Here is a 16,421-nt window from a genome sequence, read left to right as displayed (position 1 = left end):
TTTTGCTCCTAATTCCTCTTGAAGAGTAGAAACATCAAGTACAAAAGCAAGGAAGTTGGGCCATATGTTTATAAAGAATGAAGTAAAGATGACAGGATAGTTTTGAGTAGAACATCAGCAGTTTGAAGAATAGCTGAATGGAATATTGTACTGTCATCAAGTCATGCAAAAGTAGTAATTTCATTATTGTTTACATTTTAAACCAAACTCCAATTTGTTTACAACAGACCCAACAACAAAGCATGGCAATTCCCACTCAGCTAAGCTGTAACTGCATTAGGCTACCACTGTTCAGCTATCGTGAAAACCACGGACAAAGATGTTTCCTTTGCAATGGTAATCAAAGCTGAAATGTGGTAACATTAAAAGAGTAAAACTTGTGTTGAACGGAACAAGTTCAACAGAACTTTGAACGTGTCATTTAATCTAGTCCTACTCTCAGCTGGTGTGGTGGCTTTATTTTCTTCATTAAGCGGTAGCAGTGGGCGCTCACAGAGATCTCATTTGTAGCCCTGTTTTTACCTGATACTTTAATAAAAGTACAAACACATGAAGTGAGAGGTATATAAACTTGATTAAAGCATGATTAACCTGAAGCAGGACGGAGTCATGACTTAAAACACCAAAGCAAGGCTTCTAGCTCAGGCTAGCTAGCATTAGCAAATTACCTTCAAAGTTAGACGGAAACTAGGTGGAAGTGAAAATGGCATGATCAAAAGAAGTTAAGCAGAAACCAGTCACCTGGAAATGTATTAAAGAAATGTTGGGTACAAAGGTAGGGCAGGTTTGGTTATTAGCAAAGGAAATTAATCTGAGCATGGACCGTCATAACCAGCTGTTATCGCAAAACATATGCTCAAATAATCACAGAAAACTGCTCTGTACAATATAATAGAATTTATTCATGTTAGCAAAATTCATCAATAATACTTCAATCAATAATAATCCCTTATTCAACTACAGCAACTAAACTAAACACAAAGACAACTCAAGCAACAAACATACAAGCATGTGGTGTGTGTGTGTGTGTCAGAGAGAGAGAGAGAGAGAGAGAGAGAGAGACAAGATGGTAGACGTAATCTCCTGGGAGATGGCTTCACAAGAGTGTTCCGAGATGGTGGACATGGACACGTCCTGGCAGGGTTAGGGTGATCAGTGGAGGTGACCATGTGAAACGTGAACGAAACAAATGACGGAACAGCGACTGCCAACTTAACACGTCCATTTAATCACAGTGTGATTTGGTCAGAGCTGAACTCTATACTGAATGAATACTCGCTTTCTATCACTCAGCAGCCGAACTCAGGCTTGAATCACCTTCCGCTGGTCATTCTTCCCTGATAGAAATGCAGCTTATTGTGCCTCACGGCGGCGGCAAAACTAACACCGAGGTCCACAAGTGGCTAAGCTCAAATCAGCTCATGATTAGCACAAACAAAGTCAATCAAGCACACAATTTTCACAATTTTTTTCGGTAAATGTTGTGGTAATTGTGGGTTAATTTAAAAGGAATTTCAAATATGTAACTTGGTTATTTCAACTACTGACTGTGAAATTTATGGACCTGTAAAATGAATTTTTATGGTCTGGTACTTGTTTCACACCATCAACAGGGGCCATCAGAAATCAGAGTCAACAAAAAATGTAAGTTCCTTGTAGTAGCTTTAAGTAAGCTGACTGTAATCCTGATACATTTCACCCTGTGCAACTAAAAAATAATGTTGGCGAGAAAGGCCAATTTTTTTTCCTGAAAAAGAGAACGTAGTGTAGGCTATCAAATGTACAGCAGGTAACACATGATTGTACCTTCTTCATAATTCAACAACATTTATTGACAGCTTCTGTTGTACTTGAATGGTTTTCTTTACTTCAGTAAAGTCAACACTGTGACAATGTTAGTAACAAGCAACCAGGTGGTGACAGTAACATTTCCCATCTCCGATGACCACATTATAAAATCACACTCTGTGCCCTTTTCTAATCCAAGGATTGGTAACTATAATTCAGTAGTGAATGTCAGTACCATCATAAATAATAGAGATCTGATTGAGAGGGGCAAGGTGCTCCCAGTGTAAATATCAAGAGGAATTTACCTCTCAGTCTGTCACAGTTAATATGACTTCAACCCGCATAAAGGGTCAGTTTCAAATTAATGCTTTATCTCTACATTGTACCATGGTTGTCTCAAACTGGTTGAAAAAGTAGCCCAGTTTATCCGGAGAGTGTTTGATATTTGTATTTATTAAATAGTTTAACATTTTACAAAATACATGTACTTGCTTTCTTTTATAGAAAGAGGTGACTTGTTTAACTAGTTAGCTTAACTAACTAATTAACAACTTGTATTTGTTTAATCCATACACAGATAATAACGTAAAAAGAACAATATGTGGGTTTAAAGGGAGTTACAGATATAGACACTGTTGCTTGGCAAACATTTTATATCATATCTCACCCATTAAATTTGGATAAAACATAAAAAATTCACATGACATCAGTATGTTGTTGGTGAAACAAAGTGTATCTGTAAAAAAAAATATTCGGTGTCCTCTGTCTCAGAGTTGGATGGCTCTTACCCTGCATATGGCTACGCTGATCTGCCTCTGGACACCCTGCCGCTAGACCCAGACCTCCACGAGACCTATATCCCCGACATGACGTACGCCCCAAGACAGGCCTACCCCGAACCACTCTAACAGGTAAACATACACACAACACTGTGTTGACAACTTTATAATACAGTTCCCTGTGAAACTGACTTTATTCAGCTTGGTATCCCCTATGAATAATAATAATAATAATAATAATAATGATAATAATAACTAGAATGTGCAATTCCTAGAGTATTTGCAAGTGTGACCAACAAAAGCTGCAATGCTCTTGCAAGAACCAGGGCTTGAACCACTAACCTTGCAAGTGATAGTTAATCTGCTCAACCACTGAGCCACATATCACACAAGACATATTGATATTTCATATTTCTCGATGAAAAAGTGCATTTGCCTTAAGAATAAAGGTTTTGAACTGTGATTTTGTTATTTTTAGTTAGAGCTTGAGTAGCCGAGAATTACATTGTATAGTATGTTTCCACACTCCAAACCTGAAGGAAGATATTGCAAGTTGAGGAACTGATCAGGTGGGGAGAAAGTCAATCCACTGTTTCTATTGCAGTGTTTAAGTGTTTGACGGTGGGTTGCCTATCAATTAAGGTTTAAATCTGATGCTCATGGGGAAAAATCTGCTTGACTTAGAGAAGTGTGGAAAATGTTTTCTGGTCTCCAAAAGCTAGTGCTCTACACTCTAGCTGGCCATGTGACACTGATAAAACACTGAAGAAACTGTAAAATCCTTCACTCTGGGGTTAAAAATCTCCTAAACTAAACCTTTTTAGCTAATCCACAGTACAACATTGCAAGATCAAAATTTTGCGAGCTGTTTAAAGTTTAAATGGACTATGTAGCTGCACGTACGTCACCTCAGTAAGTTTGAGTCTCTACTCCCATAGGAACCCATTCATTTTAAAGTTCATTAAAAAAATGATATATACATATATATAAAAAAAAGCATTACAGATTTCAGCACGTCTCCTAAACATGTTTAACATTTCAGCTTTGGAATCACATTTTTAGCTGCCAGCATGCCAAAAAAGGGGGAGAAAAAAATATAACTAGAAAATGTATTTCCTGTGAAAATACAGTGTGAATGGCGACAGCTGAAGTGATTATAAAAGAATCACCGAAATGTGAAATGAATTGCCAGAAATATCATGAAACTAAAATGCATTGCACCACACTGCTGAAAACCAGGAAGTTATAGTGCATTAGTTTAAGAAGGTAAGAGATTCACATGCATTGCTAGAAAAGCTGGGAGGTAAGTGTCCTGCCAAAACTCCACAAATATGTGAATTTCCCGACAAGAGAAAATAACACTCTGGATCAAGTCTGCTGTAACATCTCCAAAGCATTCAAAGCCAGCCCTCTGCCACATCTGGGACTCTCAGACCATCTGTCTCTGTCTCTGAGCCCAGCATACAAAACTCTCAGCTGTAGACAAAAACCAATTATGAAGACAGTCAAAGTATGGACTGAAGAAGCCACCTCAGCCCTGCAGGACTGCTTCGAGGACACAGACTGGGATGTTTTTGCTGAGGGGACAGACCTGGAGGGAAACACGTCAGCTGTCCTTTTATACATCAACTTCTGTGCTGAGACTGTTTCAGAGACAAAAACTGTTAAAGTGCTCCCCAACCAGAAACCCTGGTTCAATGGCAAGGTGAGGACCCTGCTCAGGACACGGGATTCTGCATTTAAGTCTGGGGACCTGCAGGCCTACAAACAAGCACGGCGAAGCCTGAGGAGAGGCATCAATGAGGCCAAACGCAGGTACAAGCAGCGCATAGAGGAGCACTTCAACAGCAACAACTCCAGAAGCATGTGGCAGGGGATAAAGGGGCTCACTGCCAGACTCCCTCAACCACCTCTTTTCTCGCTTCGACAGCTGGATTGCTGCTGACACACATTCAGGGAAGGTCAACACCATTCAGCTGGACCAACATCAGGTCAGATCCACCCTGTGCAGAGTCAACACGAGGAAAGCAGCTGGTCCAGACAGAGTCACCAGCAGGATTCTCAAGGCCTGCACAGACCAGCTAGCAGAGGTATTCACCACCATCTTCAACCTCTTGCTACTACAGTCTGCAGTCCCCACCTGCCTGAAGTTGGCAACCATCATCCCAGTCCCAAAGAAAGGTACAGTGAACTGTTTTAATGACTATCGCCTAGTTGCGCTCACCCCCATAATCACCAAATGTTTTCAGAGACTCATCCTCTCTCAAATCAAATCTGCCATCCCTGCTGACCTGGACCAACACCAGTTTGCCAATCAAGCAAACAGGTCGACAGAGGATGCTGTCAACACAGTCCTCCACACAGCCCTTACACACCTGGATCATGTATGTAAGAGTGCTGTTTGTGGACTTCAGCTCAGCATTTAACACGGTCATCCCCCACAAACTAATCCACAAACTGAGCAACCTGGGCTTAGGCAGTTCACTGTGCACATGGATACTGGACTTTCTCAGCAACAGACCACAAAACGTCAGGATGGGAGGCCGCACAACATCCACTCTCATCCTGAACACTGGCACACCACAGGGGTGTGTCCTCAGCCCCTTCCTCTACTCCCTCTTCACCCATGACTGCTCCCCCACCCACCCCACCAACACCATCATCAAATTTGCTGATGACACGACCATAGTAGGACTGATAACAAATAACACCGAGTCAGCCTACAGGGAGGAGATTCAGCATCTGACATAATGGTGTTTGGACAATAACCTGGACTTAAATACCTCGAAAACCAAGGAACTGATAGTGGGTTTCCGGAAATCCAAATACACAGCCCTCTACATTTACGGGGAGGAGATAGAAAGGGTAGAGAGCTTTAAGTTCCTTGGGGTTCACATCTCGGCCGACCTCACCTGGACCACACACATCTCTCATCAGGTGGGGAAGGCCCAACAGAGACTTTACTTCCTCAGGAAGCTAAAGCACGCTTACCTCCCTCACCACCTCCTGACCTACTGCTGCACGGTGTGGTTCTCCAGCTGCACAACATAGGACAGGAAGGACCTGCAGCAGGTGGTGAGGGCAGCGGAGCGTGTCATCGGGATGACACTACCCCCTCTCAAAGACATTTACACTGGCCGACCCCAAAAGAAGTCCAGCTGTATTGTTAAGGACCCCACTCGCCCCGGACATTACCTGTTCTTCCCCCTGCCCTCTGGGAAGAGATATAGATCTATCAGATCTAGAACAAACAGACTGAAGAACAGTTTCTTCCCACAGGCAGCGAAATGCACAATTTTTTTATACTGTTTATATTTGATATTTATTTGTCAAACAAAGAGCTGCTATCCATGTTTTGTTGTTTTTTTTTAAACAATGACAATAAAGATCTATTCTTTTCTATCTATTCTTGATTAAACTTTTTTTAAAAATTAGGCTGTTAACAGTAGAAAACCACAGATGTTCTTAAAGAGCTAAACTTCTTAAATGTTGAACGATTTTTTATATTTGAAAGTGGAGTAAGTTGAAGGTGATTTAAGGATGTGCAGAGAGGATGATGATGATGATGGCGGTGCCCTGTCTGGCTGCGGCTACACTGGCTCATGATAGTTTAGAATATTTATATCAAAATCTGCCGCCTAAGATGCCAAAAACCAGCAAAAATCTCTACAAATTAATATATGATCGCCATCTCTTGCTGGAATTACGATCATCCGGTGACTTCGGCTTCATAGACACGACTACTCGGGAGTGTTTACATAGCCTCAGAGTGCTACGCCGACAGTTGCTATGGACGCTCCTAGCATCACAAGCCGACAGAAGAGCAAGCGGAGGCGGTGTGACCGAGTGCTACGCCGACAAGACCCAGTTGCTATGGACGCTCCTAGCATCACAAGCCGACAGAGGAGCAAGCGGAGGCGGTGTGACCAGAAGCGGAAGCGCGGCTGTCGGGGAGGACTAACAGCTAAGCTAAAAGCTAACCCCTATAAAACGCCACTTCCATCTATCTTCCTCTCAAACGTTTGTTCCCTGGAAAACAAAATAGATCATCTGCAGCTGGAATTAACAAGTAAACGAGAGATGAGGAATTGTTGCACAATAATTCTGACAGAGACATGGCTAAACTCATCAATCCCGGACAATGCTGTCAGCTTCGAGGGACTGGCTACTTTTCGTGCTGACAGGAGCTGTGCACTCAGCGGTAAATCCCGAGGGATGTATAAATGCTACGTTTGTCTCAAGCCATTGCTCACCAGACATTGAGCTTCTGAATGTAAACTGCAGACCATTCTATTTGCCCAGGGAGTTTTCCTTAGTTTCCATCACTGCTGTGTACGTGCCCCCCAGCGCTGACACTAAAGAGGCCATGAAAGTTCTCTACCGGACTATCAGTGAGTTGCAATCTACTCACACTGAGGGCTTTTTCATTGTCGCTGGGGATTTCAACCAGGCCAACATGAAGTCAGTTCTCCCACATTTCCACCAGCATGTGGATTGTGCAACTAGGGGAGTAAATACATTAGACATGGCTTACACCACCATGAAAGATGCATTCAGAACAGCCCCCTGCCCCCATCTTGGCTCTTCAGATCATCTATCTGTTATGCTAATTCCAGCATATAAGCCCCCGCTGGTCAGAGGAAAACCTACAGTGAGGCAGGTGAGGGTGTGGTCTGAGGGGGCTATGGAGGCACTACAGGACTGTTTTGAGTGCATTGACTGGGATATGTTCAAAGCAGCTGCCACTTACAACGATCACTTCAACATAGATGAGTATGCAGGGTTTCCTCCAGGATTTTTTTAAACCGTGGGGGAGGTCTGCCCGGGTGGAAGAGGGGGGGTGACGACGACAACATGAATTTTGAAATGTGAAATTATGACTATTTCAAACTGAATGTTTTTCTAAATACATTATTTACTATAGGGTTTCCGGTACATGAATTGAAAATAATAATTGAAAATAGGATCTCACAGTATCACTAGGCCAAAATTACCTGGGCATTACCTAAGCTAACGTTATGTCGTGCTGTTCAAAACATGTATCTGAAACGTAACGGGTTTCCTCTATCAATAGAAAATTAGTTTTACAGTTAAAAATTAATCTACAACAAAATAATATCTCTCTCTACTGTATAACCAAAGACTCGACATGCTTTATTAGGCCTAAAGTAATCTCTCTTTAACAAGTGTCAATGGTACAAAAATAAAATAAAAATAAGAATCTCTCTGAAATAATGATAGAAATAATGCGTATCCTGTCTTAACTAGGGGTGTCACGATTCTCCAAATCCTCGATTTGATTCAATTTTTGATTCTAAGGTCACGGTTCAATTCGATTCTCGATTTTTACATTTATTTTTTTTAAAGCACAGGTTGCTATGCCATTTTTAGACTAGACTTTTCGATTGATTTCGAGTGACACCCTTAGTATTAACCAATCAATAACACATTTATCCCGACTCAGGATTTTTTCTGTAGCCTAATCCATCTATAACATTAGGGTCATTTTCACGGGTTTGAACAAAACTGTATCAAATATAACCTAGCTTAGGTACCTTTCTTTCACCCTTTTCTCTCCCTCCACGTCGGACTTTCGCGCGCCGCAGCCAGACAGGCAGCTGGTGATTCCGGTGTTGGTTTTTCAAAATAAGGGTATTTGCAGCCTAGCCTCACATTTCATGAAAAGCACCATGTTTTGTGCCAAAATTCACATTTCATACAATAATTTACAATTAACATAAACATAAAACAACATAAAAACAAGGTAAAAAAAAAAACAAAACATTATTCTGAAGGTGTGGCGGCTTTTATTTTGCCGTGGTGGTGCGCCACAATCAATTACATGTAGAGGAAACCCTGCTATGCCATGTCTGTGTCAGCCTACATCAACGAATGCACGGAGGACGTCAGCACTAGCAAATCCATCACCACCCGGGCCAACCAAAAACCCTGGATGACTGATGAAGTACGCAAAATGCTAAAGGCATGGAACTCAGCCTTCAAGTCTGGCGACAAGATGGCACTGAGAACAGCAAGAGCCAACTTGAACCGTGCCATCAGACTAGCAAAGCGTGCTCACAGTCGAAAAATCCAAGACTTTTTCCATGATCCCGCTAACACCAGGGATATGTGGCAAGGCATACGGACTATCACCAACTACAGGATTGCCCCTCCTGCGTGTGACGATGACATGGACTTCCTAAATGAACTAAATAACTTCTTTGGGAGGTTTGAGGCACTGAACAACACTCCTGCTATAAAAAACTGTTCCCCACCAGGATGAAAAGGCACTCTGCCTTGACATAGCTGAGGCGCGAAGGTCTCTGAGGAGTGCCAACTCACGGAAGGCTCCGGGCCCTGGCAACATACCTAGGCGGGTGCTCAGGGAATGTGCAGATCAGCTGGCTTGTTTCCTAACAGACATTTTTAACACCTCACTGGATCAAGCCAAAGTCCCATTATGTTTCAAAACTGCCAAAGAAACCTCAAATCACATCACTCAATGACTACCGGCCCATTCGCACTCACTCCCATTATGATGAAGTGCTTTGAAAGGCTGGTAAAGGAGCACATCACCTCCAGGCTCCCTGCCACGTTTGACCCCTTCCAGTTTGCCTACCGGCCAAACCACTCCACTGAGGATGCCATCTCCACCTCTCTTCACTTGAGCCTTGCACACCTGGAGGAGAAAAACACTCACGTTCGGATGCTGTTCCTGGACTTCAGTTCAGAGTTTAATACCATCATTCCACAGCATCTGGTAGACAAACTGGGACCCCCTGGGCTTCAGCACCCCCCTGTGCAACTGGCTGCTAGACTTCCTCACTGAAAGACCACAGTCAGTGCAGGTCGGTCAGAATACCTCCAGTGTCATCACCCTCAACACAGGCTCCCCTCAAGGCTGTGTCCTGAGCTCCCTGCTGTTCACTCTGATGACTCACGACTGCGTCCCAAGGGCTACCACCAACCACAATGTGAAGTTTGTGGATGACACAACCTGGTTTACAGGGAGGAGGTGGAGCAGCTGGTGGGCTGGTGTAGCAAAAACAACTTGATTCTGAACGTGGAGAAAACCAAAGAGATCATTGTTGACTTCAGGAAGAAGCAGCCCAGCCACGCTCCACTTCTCATCAACAACACGGCTGTGGAGGTGGTCAGCAGCACCAAGTTCCTGGGGGTGCACATCACAGACAACCTCACCTGGTCTGTGAACACTGCAGCACTGGTCAAGAAGGCACAGCAGTGTCTGCACTTCCTGCGAAGGATGAGGAGAGCCCTCCTGCCCGCGCCCATCCTCACTACATTCTACAGGAGCACCATAGAGAGCATCCTGACCAGCTGCATCTCCATGTGGTGTGGAAGCTGCAAAGCCTCTGATTGGAGGAATGTGAGAAGATCATTGGGACTTCTCTCCCCTCCATTCAGGACATTGCTCCCAAGTGCTGCATGTGGACTGTTTTCCATGCTGGCCTCTGGAAAGAGGTTCTGCAGCATTCGGTGCAGGACCACAAGGCTCTGTAACAGCTTTGTCCCCCATGTTATCAGACTGCTGAACTCTAAGTGACAATTGTCGTTTATTCTGGATATGTTTCTGTTTTTGATATTTATTATTCTTATTGTGGTATTTTTTTGATATACCTCATCTATGCTGAGCCTCTGAAATGAAATTTCCTTCTGTGTTCACTTGTTGCTCACTGAATGACAATAATGTCTGTCTAAGTATAAGTCTAATTCTAAAGAGGAGGAGGAAGAGAAAGAGGAAGTGAAAGAACGGGGAAGAGGAGGATGAGGAAGAAGAGGAGGACAGAAGGGGAAGGGTGAGGAGAACGAGGGGATAGGACAAAGTCGATGAAGAGAGGCGGAATTGAAGGAAGAGAAGGAGAGAGACAAGGCGGAGTTGATTGTAGGCAAACAGTGTCTGTGTGTGTGTCTGTGAGAGAAAGACAAAGTAACAGAGAGAAAGAGAGAGAGACAGAGAATGAGAGTTTAAATCTGAAATAGACCGGCACAAACTCTACATCATATGGCTGAAATTGGTAGTATGAGCTATAATAGTAGTAGTAGTAAAAACTTTTATAGTCATGATGAAAGCTCTAGCAGTGGTAGTAGTGGTAGTAGAAATACAAGTAAAACTACCAGTAGGACAACCAACAAATCATACAATAAATAGCACTAGTTGTATCACTGATCTCAGTAATTCAATATAAAAATATCTCCTGAATGCCTGCCTGCACTGAAAATACTGTAAATGCTAGTTTTGAGATTTACATCATAAGCGACAGAAAAAGTTGCTGAACACGGTGATGTATATTTAATTTTTTAGAGTCAAAAATGAGGGAATGATAGCAATTTAGAAAACTATTGCTGTCTGCTTATCTCCAGAAATGTCGGCTCAAAATTAACATTGGCGCTTGAGAGGAAGTGGGCTGGAGTGCTTATCGCTCATGCTTGTTAGTGTAAAGTTTAGAAGTTAAGTTAATTTATATTTAATTCATCCTTGAGTTAATTTATTAAAAAATGTGTTAATGTTTACACAGGTAACTATTTACTTATTTATTTTTACAATTATTTACATATTTTCATGTTTAAATCTTTTCACTAGCGCGGACAGCACAGCTACGATAATGTGTTTAATGTACCTTTTGTGTTAACGTACATTTACCTCAGTTAAGTCCTTCTAGCTTCAGATTGGTTGGTTCAGTCACATGTGAGTGAGAACAAGGAAGTGTGGTTGTTGTGGTTGTTGTAAAAGCTGAAGTGCGGACAGAAAGTAAAGTGCTGCATAAGGAAATTATCCGTCTTCATTCTGCTCTTTCTTATCATTAAGTGTGCTCAAACCACCACACACCGAACCCTCACGTTACATTAGTTTATACAGCCAAAAGTCAAAAAGCCCTATTCCTAAAATAATCACATTAGCTATAAAAGGGCAAGAATTCCAACTTTTTACATTTGAATTGTGCATGAAATGTGAAACTTGTGGAATATACAAAAATAAAATGAAAAAAGAGAAAGGTTGAAGAGCCTAAGTACGCAGCATTACAGGAGCTGTCACTCACCCTAACGAGCACAATACCATTATAAATTCTTAAAAGGAGTCGAAAAAGCTTAAAAGTAAAACTGTAATATTTCAAAAACTTTCAAAGATTTATAAAAGTTGAAAACAACTTTAATAGTTTAAAGTCTTGTGACCTGTCTAAAGTTTAAAAGAGCGCAAACATGTTGAAGTGGCACTTCAAAGTGGGGTGGGTTTGAAGAGGATTTTAAGATTTCTCCATTTACTTCCATTGTAAATGTTCCGTTAAAGAGCTTAATATTTTCAAAAAAAGTAGAAAATGTAGAAAAGTGAAAAGTAATAACCAGTTTGTCCTTAAGGAGCTGGACATTTGGATATTTGAATTGTTTCTGTTGCACAGCAGAATGAGTTGGAAAGTGCTGAAAAATGTGCAAAAGACAAAAAATAATAAATTCCAGAAAAACATTAGTGTGACTACTGAATCAGCATTCAAAAATTTGAATAACTAGAGTGAGCATTTAGAGTGAGCATTATCAGCAGGAAAATGCAGTGTGAATGCTGAAATGCCCCTTGCTGGAACAGCAGAAATTCCCTCACACATTCCTTACCAAAAGTCATAATTCAAACCAGTGATCTTGTTGTTCAGTGCATGAGCATGAGTTCTATGCTCAAACCACTTTCCCACTGCGCCAGGCAGGCATTGCTTATTATGTGTTTGTCAGTATGTGTGTATAAAAGTTAAGTCATAAGTAAAAGTCATAATTCATGGAGGGTGTGGAGTATGAAAGTAAAAGGGAGGAAAGATTGCAAAGCGAAGAGCGACCATGCGAAGAGAGAGGAAACAGTGAAATATATTTTAAGAGAAATGAGACGTCCTTTCCTCTGAAGCATCACGTGAAGCGATGTCCGTTTCTCATGACGGCTGTAGTTGATCACAGCTAGATCAGCTGTAGAGACTTTTCGTTGAATTTGTCTGCACACAGCCCTTGTCATAAATGTATGAGATGTAGAGATTTAAACATTATCCAGATATGTTATGTATCCATATAATAATAACACAGAAGTAATAATTGTCGAGAGATCTAAATAATCACTAAAGTCAAAGTGGTGTGTCTCATGCGTGATTAATGAGATGTATTATTTCACCCAACAGCAGCCCACCTGATATTAATCAGAGTGTTTATTTTTATTACCTGGACCGCCCAATCCATGGTGTCCATGGATATACCTGTGATGTGTGCATCACGACTGTGATAAAAGCAAATGTGCATCTTTGTTTGCAGTTCATAGTGTAAAACAGTGAAGACATTTACATAATTAAAGTTATAGGCAATATAGTTTAGGCCTACACTTGGAAATTACACTGTGATTAACTTGATTTACTGATGATGTCTTTTTAAGGAAAATTGAGAGGAACCAAATGCAGAAACACACAGGAGGCAGGCAGGATAAGGAAGAAAGAACGAAGTTTTACAACAAGCTGAAAAAACAAAAATCCCATAGTCCACCAACCAAGAAGAGCAAAGTATAACTCAGGGAACATGGGCTGATTAACAAACAAGACACAGGTGGACACAGAAAAAGGGTGGGAAATCACACAAGAGTAAATGAAAAGCAACACACAACATGGGTACTAGCAAACACTGGAGTGAACGGGAGGCTAGCTAGCTGGTGGCTAGCAGACACTGGAGCTGATGGTAGGCTAGCTGGCTCCATACAAAGTCCTGTATGGGAGCCATTGGAGTGTAGTTTGTCTAACAAAGTCTTTTCTAGCATAGCCACTCTGGACAAGAGTTCTGCTGGACCTGGAGCTTCCTGCACCCACGGCTTAAAGACCAGCTTCATATTAAACATAGCGATGGCCTTTAGCATCTCGACTAAGTCCGTATTATACTTGAAACATGAAAACAGATTGTCCCAAATATCCTTAAATTTCGAGCTGGTGTCTGCTGGGTCCATTTTAGTCAATTTGTTCTGTCACGTTAAGGCAAAAATTGTGAGGACCCAAATGCAGAAACACACAGGAGGTAGGCAAGAAAAGGAACAAAAAATGAGATTTAATAACAAGCTGAAAATCCCAAAATCATATAATCCACAAACCAAGAATTGCAAAATGCCAAGAACACGAAGTAGCAAAACAAAAGCTAAAACAAAGTACCAACCAAGAAGAGCAAAGTACAACTCAGGGAAAACACAAGGAATAAAGCAGAAACATAACGTCAGGAACAAAAACATACCACAGGGTAACACAGGAAGACACTGGGAGACACAGGAACAGGCTCAGGTGAATAACACAGCGGCCGATTAACAAACAAGACACAGGCGGACACAGAAGAAGGGCGGGAAATCACACAAGAGGAAATGAAAAGCAACACATGACATGGGTACTAGAAAACACTTAAGTGAACGGTAGGCTAGCTAGCTGGTGGCTAGCAGACACTGGAGCTGACAGGAGGCTAGCTAGCTGGTGGCTAGCAGACACTGGAGCTGACAGGAGACTAGCTGGCTCCATACAAAGTCCTGTATGGGAGCCATTGGAATGTCATTTGTCGAACAAAGTCTTTTCTATCACAGCCACTCCGGACAAGAGTTCTGCTGGACCTGGAGCTTCCGGCAACCACGGCTTAAAGACCAGCTTCATATGAAACATAGCGATGGCCTTTAGCATCTCGACTAAGTCTGTATTATTCTTGAAACATGAACACAGATTGTCCCAAATATCCTTAAATTGCGAGCTGGTGTCTGCTGGGTCCCTTTTAGTCAATTTGTTCTGTCACGTTGAGGCAAAAATTGTGAGGACCCAAAGGCAGAAACACACAGGAGGTAGGCAAGAAAAGGAACAAAAAATGAGATTTAATAACAAGCTGAAAATCCCAAAATCATAATCCAAAAACCAAGAAGTGCAAAATGCCAAAAATACAAAGTAGCAACACAAAAGCCAAAACAAAGTGTCAACCAAGAAGAGCAAAGTACAACTCAGGGAAGATACGAGGAATAAAGCATTACGTCAGGAACAAACACCAGAAAACATACCACAGGGTGACACTGGAAGACACGGAAAAGGCTCAGGTGATTAACACAGGACGAACTGACAAAGACATTAGGGAGCACACAGACATAAACACACAAGGGCTGATTAACATACAAGACAGACATGGACAGTTTGGAACCACCAGGGCTCTTCATAGAGCTGGCCGCCCGGCCAAACTGAGCAATCGGGGGAGAAGGGCTTTAGTCAGGGAGGTGACCAAGAACCCGATGGTCACTCTGACAGAGCTCCAGCATTTCTCTGTAGAAAGAGGAGAGCCTTCCAGAAGGACAACCATCTCTGCAGCACTCCACCAATCAGACCTGTATAGTAGAGTGGCCAGACGGAAGCCACTCCTCAATAAGGCCCATGACAGCCCGTCTGGAGTTTGCCAAAAGGCACCTGAAGGACTCTCAGACCTGATGAAACAAAGATTGAACTCTTTGGCCTGAATGCCAAGCGTCATGTCTGGAGGAAACCAGACATCGCTCATCATCTGGGCAATATCATCCCTACAGTGAAGCATGGTGGTGGCAGCATCATGCTGTGGGGATGTTTTTCAGCGGCAGGAACTGGGAGACTAGTCAGGATCGAGGGAAAGATGACTGCAGCAATGTACAGAGACATCCTTGATGAAAACCTGCTCCAGAGCGCTCTGGACCTCAGACTGGGGCAAAGGTTCATCTTCCAACAGGACAACGACCCAAAGCACACAGCTAAGATAACAAAGGAGTGGCTACAGGACAACTCTGTGAGTGTCCTTGAGTGGCCCAGCCAGAGCCCAGACTTGAACCCGATTGAACATCTCTGGAGAGATCTGAAAATGGCTGTGCACCGACGCTCCCCATCCAACCTGATGGAGCTTGAGAGGTCCTGCAGAGAAGAATGGGAGAAACTGCCCAAAGATAGGTGTGCCAAGCTTGTAGCATCATACTCAAAAAGACTTGAGGCTGTAATTGGTGCCAAAGGTGAAACAAAGTATTGAGCAAAGGCTGTACATGTTATATTTTCGTTCTTTACTTTTAATAAATTTGCAAAGATTTCAAACAAACTTCTTTCACGTTGTCATTATGGGGTATTGTGTGTAGAATTTCGAGGAAAAAATGAATTTAATCCATTTTGGAATAAGGCTGTAACATAACAAAATGTGGAAAAAGTGAAGCACTGTGAATACTTTCCGGATGCACTGCACATTGATGTTCCAATTGTGAAATCATCATTTGATAACCCAGAATGTGATTATGGTGTCTTTTGAACACTGAAAACTATTTTTAAGGAAATTATGTAACGTATCAAACCCAATGCTCAGGAATGATCAGTCTCTCATGTGTGAAACAGACCATGAAAAAAGTTTCTAATAAATCAAGAAAGTCTTTTGTGGTCATTTTTTTGTTCAGACCTACAGTTAACTCGATTGTGAAAATCAAAGAAAACAAATATAAATATAAAACTTGATGGCGATACACTTGAGTTTAATCTGTTAATGTGTCTTCACTTTAGTATGAAACTCCAGTGATGTTGTAAGGTATCAGATCAGTCTGATCTGCTGCAGCGTCCAATCAATAATTGATATCCACTAAGGGGGCATGTCGGCCACTAAAAAAACTTCAGAGAAAGCTACTCTTGTGTGTCCTCACTCAGCGCCCCTCTGAGATTGCTCCTCGCTCCTTGATGTAGTAGCTGTAGTTACAGTAGCAGTAGTTGTCGCAGTAGCTGTAGCAGCAGTAGTAGCGGTAGTTGTCGCAGTAGTAGTAGTAGTAGTAGTAGGAGGAGGAGGAGGAGGAGGAGGAGGAGGAGGAGGAGAAATAGT

At 42.2% G+C, this 16,421-nt stretch overlaps 1 protein-coding gene across 1 annotated transcript in view; it reads left to right on the top strand.

The window, feature by feature from the left end:
• The window catches only part of LOC141019543 (junction plakoglobin-like), a 215,167-nt gene that overhangs the window by 194,899 nt on the left and 3,847 nt on the right, over positions 1-16,421 (top strand). Inside the window, exon 16 of the mRNA XM_073494492.1 lies at positions 2,560-2,699. Within this exon, the coding sequence (XP_073350593.1) occupies positions 2,560-2,696 (137 nt within the window). The 3' untranslated portion in view covers positions 2,697-2,699. The remainder of the gene's footprint in view (positions 1-2,559; positions 2,700-16,421) is intronic.

This window comes from Pagrus major, chromosome 23, assembly GCF_040436345.1.
Source record: "Pagrus major chromosome 23, Pma_NU_1.0".
NCBI lineage: Eukaryota > Metazoa > Chordata > Actinopteri > Spariformes > Sparidae > Pagrus > Pagrus major.
Note: the sequence above shows the minus strand (reverse complement) of the source record. Positions and strands in the feature narration are given on the sequence as shown.